The sequence below is a fragment of the Orycteropus afer genome, unplaced genomic scaffold, assembly GCF_000298275.1.
Source record: "Orycteropus afer afer isolate SDZICR_OR568_19922 unplaced genomic scaffold, OryAfe1.0 scaffold00109, whole genome shotgun sequence".
NCBI lineage: Eukaryota > Metazoa > Chordata > Mammalia > Tubulidentata > Orycteropodidae > Orycteropus > Orycteropus afer.
In genome coordinates, this window is record NW_006921696.1 from 9248240 (window position 1) to 9252768 (window position 4529).

General features: G+C 38.3%; 1 protein-coding gene across 1 annotated transcript; it reads right to left on the reverse strand.

Annotated features, from left to right (window-relative positions):
- Positions 1-2702: 2702 nt before the first annotated feature.
- On the reverse strand, positions 2703-3284 carry LOC103199319 (MAP kinase-activated protein kinase 5-like). The gene is given in 1 exon segment (XM_042781345.1): positions 2703-3284. A coding segment is annotated over 1 exon segment (582 nt).
- Between the last annotated feature and the right edge of the window lie 1245 nt (positions 3285-4529).

Sequence of the window (4529 nt, forward strand, 5' to 3'; positions counted from 1 at the left end):
TGGAAGAAAAGACCAAAATGGATGTCAGAAGAGATTCTAAAACTTGCTCTTGAATGGAGAGTAGCTGAAGCAAATGGAAGAAATGACAAAAGAGTGGAACAGAAGATTTCAAAGAGCAGCTTGAGAAGTCAAAGTCAATTATTATAAAAAAATATGCAAAGAACAGGAGTTAGAAAAAAACAAAAGGGAAGAACATGCACAGCATTTCTAAAGCTGAAGAACTGAAGAAAAAAATCAAGCCTCAAGTTGCAATATTGAAAGATTCTATGGGCAAAATATTGAATGATGTAGAAAGTACCAAAAGAAGATAGAAAGAATACACAGAGTCACTGTACAAAAAATTATTGGACAATGTTTATCTATTTCAGGAAGTGGCATATGATCAAGAACCAATGGTATTGAAGGAAGAAGTTGAAGTTGCACAGAAGGAATTGGAGAAAAAAAAGTTTCCAGGAATTGATGGAATACCCATTGAAATGTTTCAACAAACGGATACCATGCTGGAAGCACTTACTCACCTCTGTCCCAAAAATTGGAAGACAGCTACCTAGCTAATTGACTGGAAGAGACCCATATTTGTACCCATTCCAAAGAAAGGTGATCCCACAGAATGTGAAAATTATCAAACAATATCATTAATATCACATGCAAGTAAAATCTTGCTGATGATAATTCAAAAATAGTTACAGCAGTATATTGACAGGGAACTTCCTTGCATGCGATATTAATGATATGGTTCAATAATTTCTACATTCTGTGGGATTACCTTTCTTTGGAATGAGTACAAATATGAATTTCTTCCAGTCAGTTGGCCAGGTAGCTGTCTTCCAAATCTCTTGGCATAACTGAGTGAGTGCCTCCAGCAGGGCATCTGTTTGTTGAAACATCCCCATTGGGTATTCTGTCAATTCCTGGAGCCTTGTTGTTCACCAATTCTTTCAGTGCAACTTAGACTCCTTCCTTTAATACCATTGGTTCTGAACATATGCTACCACCTGAAATGGATGAAGATTGACCATTTCTTTTTGGTACAGTGATTCTGTGTATTCCTTCCATCTTCTTTTGATACTTCCTGCATCATTCAATATTTTGTCCATAGAATCTTTCAATATTGCAACTCAAGGCTTAATTTTTTTTTCCTCAGTTCTTTCAGCTTGAGAAATGCCAAGCATGCTCTTTCCTTTTGGTTTTCTAACTCCAGGTCTTTGCACATTTCATTATAGTAATTGGCTTTGCTCAAGCTGCTCTTTGAAATTTTCTGTTCAGCTCTTTTATTTTGTCATATCTTTCATTTGCTTTAGCTACTCTTCACTCAAGGGCAAGTTTCAGAGTCTCTTCTGACATCCATTTTGGTCTTTTCTTTCTTTCTCATCTTTTTAATGACCTCTTGCTTTCTTCATGGATGATGTTCTTGATTTCATCTCACAATTCTTATATTTTTCAATTATTGGTGTTCAATACACCAAATCTATTCTTTAGGTGGTCTCTAAATTCAAGAGGGATATATTCAAGGTCATATTTTGGCTCTCATGGACTTGTTTTAGTTGTCTTCAACTTCATGTTGAACTTGCATATGAGCAGCTGATGGTCCATTCCACAATCAGCTCCTGGCCTTGTTTTGGTTGAAGATACTGAGTTTTTTCCATCTCTTCTTGCCACAGATGTAGTCAAATTGATTCCTTTGTACTCCATCTGGCAAAGTCCACATGTATAGCCACCATTTGTGTTGTTGAAAAAAGGTATTTGCGATGATAAATCGTTGGTCTTGCAAAATTCTATCATGCGATCTCCAAAGTTATTTTGGTCACCAAGTCCTAATTTTCCAACAACCAATGATTCAACTGTGTGGATTATAACTAATTATGATAACATTACAAAGAATGGGAATTCCTTAACACTTAAGTGTTCTCGTGAGGAAACTACATAGACCAAGAAGCTGTCGTTTGAACAGAACAAAGTGATACTGCATGGTTTACAATCAGAAATTGTGTGTGTCACAGATGTGTCCTTTCGACACACTTATTCAATCTGTATGCTGAGCAAATAATCCAAGAAGCTGAACTACATGAAGAAGAATGTGGCATTAGGATTGTAGGAAGACTCATTAACACAATTTCACTTACTGAAAACAAAGAGGCCTTGATAAAGATCAAAGACTACAGTCTTCAGAATGTATTATACCTCAATATAAAGAAAACAAAAATTCTCACAACAGGACTAGTAAGCATCATCATGGTAAATGGAGGAAAGTTTGAAACTGTCAAGGATTTTGTTTTGCTTGAATACACAATCAACATCTATGGAAGCTGTTGTTATGTGCTGTCACATCAGCCCCAACTCATAGAGACCCTTCCTTTGGTTTCCGAGGCAGTATCACTACAGAAATAGATATCCCAACCTTCCTTCTGAGAAGTGGCTTGTGGGTTTGAACTGGTTATCAGTCAAGTGCTTTAGTCACTATGCTACCAGAGCTCCTAAACAAAACTATACTGCTAGTGAATCATGTATCTAAATCTATACAGCATCTTTAAGCAGTATGGAAGTGAAATTATAATTTAGTAATTTTCATAAAAATTCCTTTATACATTAAAGAATACACTTTCAAATTGTATTTTAAAAAAAGTTTGAAGTCATTGTTATTGGAATTCATGAGACATGGTTTGCTCTTCAATCACTTGCTTCACAATTTCTGTCAGTTTTAGTCAATCCACTTTATCTGTGAATCCACGACCATTCCAGCTGAAGCTTTGCAATTTTGCTCCTTCAATGGTGAGTCTCCCTTCTAGTTTGACCTTGAGGAGCTTCCGTACAATGTCATTGGCCATCTTTGAGATCTGGCTCCATTCTTCCTCTGGGAACTTAAAACTGTCTGTTATGATCTTTCTCCACATATCCTTTGGGATTGTCCAGCTGTGGTGTTTGGAGTAAAAAGAAGAGTATCTGCACAGCCTCACATATATAATCACCCCTAGGGACCACAAGTCACAGCTCTTGTTATATGTGTAGGGTGTTGGTGAGGTATGTATGATGCCAGACTTCTCTTTCTGATGCCTTCCCTGTGCTTCCAGTGTCTGAGGTGTTACATAATATGAGGTGAATTGAGGTGTCATCAGGTCACCTTGGTCAATTTTGGCAAATCCAAAGTCACACAACTTCACTGGGGTATCCAGAGAGTTATCCTTGAAGAGTAGATTTTCAGGCTTGAGATCTCAGCGTGCAATGTTCAACGAGTGACAGTGCTGCAGAGCCAGAGCTATCTGTTTTGTTACTTGGTTGGCTAGCATGTCCGAGGAGAGTGAGATGGAGAAGGCCATCAAAGGAACCTCTATTTTAGATGAATACAGTATCAATTGGACTCAGAAGCTGGGAGCTGGAATTAGTGGTACAGTTAGAGTCTGTGTGAAGAAATCTACCCAAGAGCAGTTTGCACTGAAAATTCTTCTTGATCATCCAAAAGCAAGAAATGAGGTTCTTCTATACATAATGTGTGCCACACACCCAAACATAGTTCAGATTATTGAAGTGTTTGCTAGCAGTGTACAGTTTCCTCATCAGTCCAGCCCCAGAGCTCGACTCTTAATCGTAATGGAGATGATGGAAGGGGGAGAGCTATTTCACAGAATCAGCCTAAGGAAGCAGTAGTCTAGAAATTAGATTTCACGTTGCACTGCACAAATCTCCTGCAAAAGACTTCTTTAAAGTGTTGAAAAGCAAAGGTGTCACTTTGAAGAGTAAAGAGAGCCTAACCCCAGCTATAGTATTTTCAATTGCCTCATATGCATGTGAAAGCTGGACAATGAAAAAGAAGACTGGAGAAGAGTTGAAACGTTTGAATTATTGGCAAAGAATACTGAAAATACCATGGACAAGAGGAAGGAACAAATCTGTCCTGGAAGAATTGCAGCATAATGTTCCTTGGAAGGGGGAATGGCCAGACTTCTTGTCACCTACTTTAGTCTTATCAGAAAGGACCATTATCTGGAGTAATATATCATGCTTGGTAAAGTGGAGGGTCAGCGAAAAAGGGAAAGGCCCTCAACAAGATGGATTGACCCAGTTGCAACATTAGCTCAAATATATCAAAGATTGTGAGGATGATGCAGGACTGGACAGTGTTTCATTCTGCTGTACATAGCATGACAATGAATTGGAGCTGACTCAATGGCAACTAATAACTACAACAACACAATGAGTGAATTATGTAATTCCTTTGCTTAAAAATCTCCAATGGCATTCCAATGCCCATTAAAAACAGTTCCTGCTCCTGGCACAATTGCACTCCAGGAATATTTTCATTTTCTCTGCACAATATACTTTTCCATGAAGCTTTTGTGAGTCTGAGAGCTCTAGTAGCCTCCAGGAAAATCTTTAACCAGGAAACCTTTTAGTGTCAGCATTACTAACAGAACTTTTGGACTCTTTAGGGTCTTTATCTGCCCTCCAGTCTCAGCAGGTATCAAGGAACTTCCTCCGAACTCAGCACGCATCACAAAAGCCATCCGGATTCAGCACGTATCAGAGATTTGCTC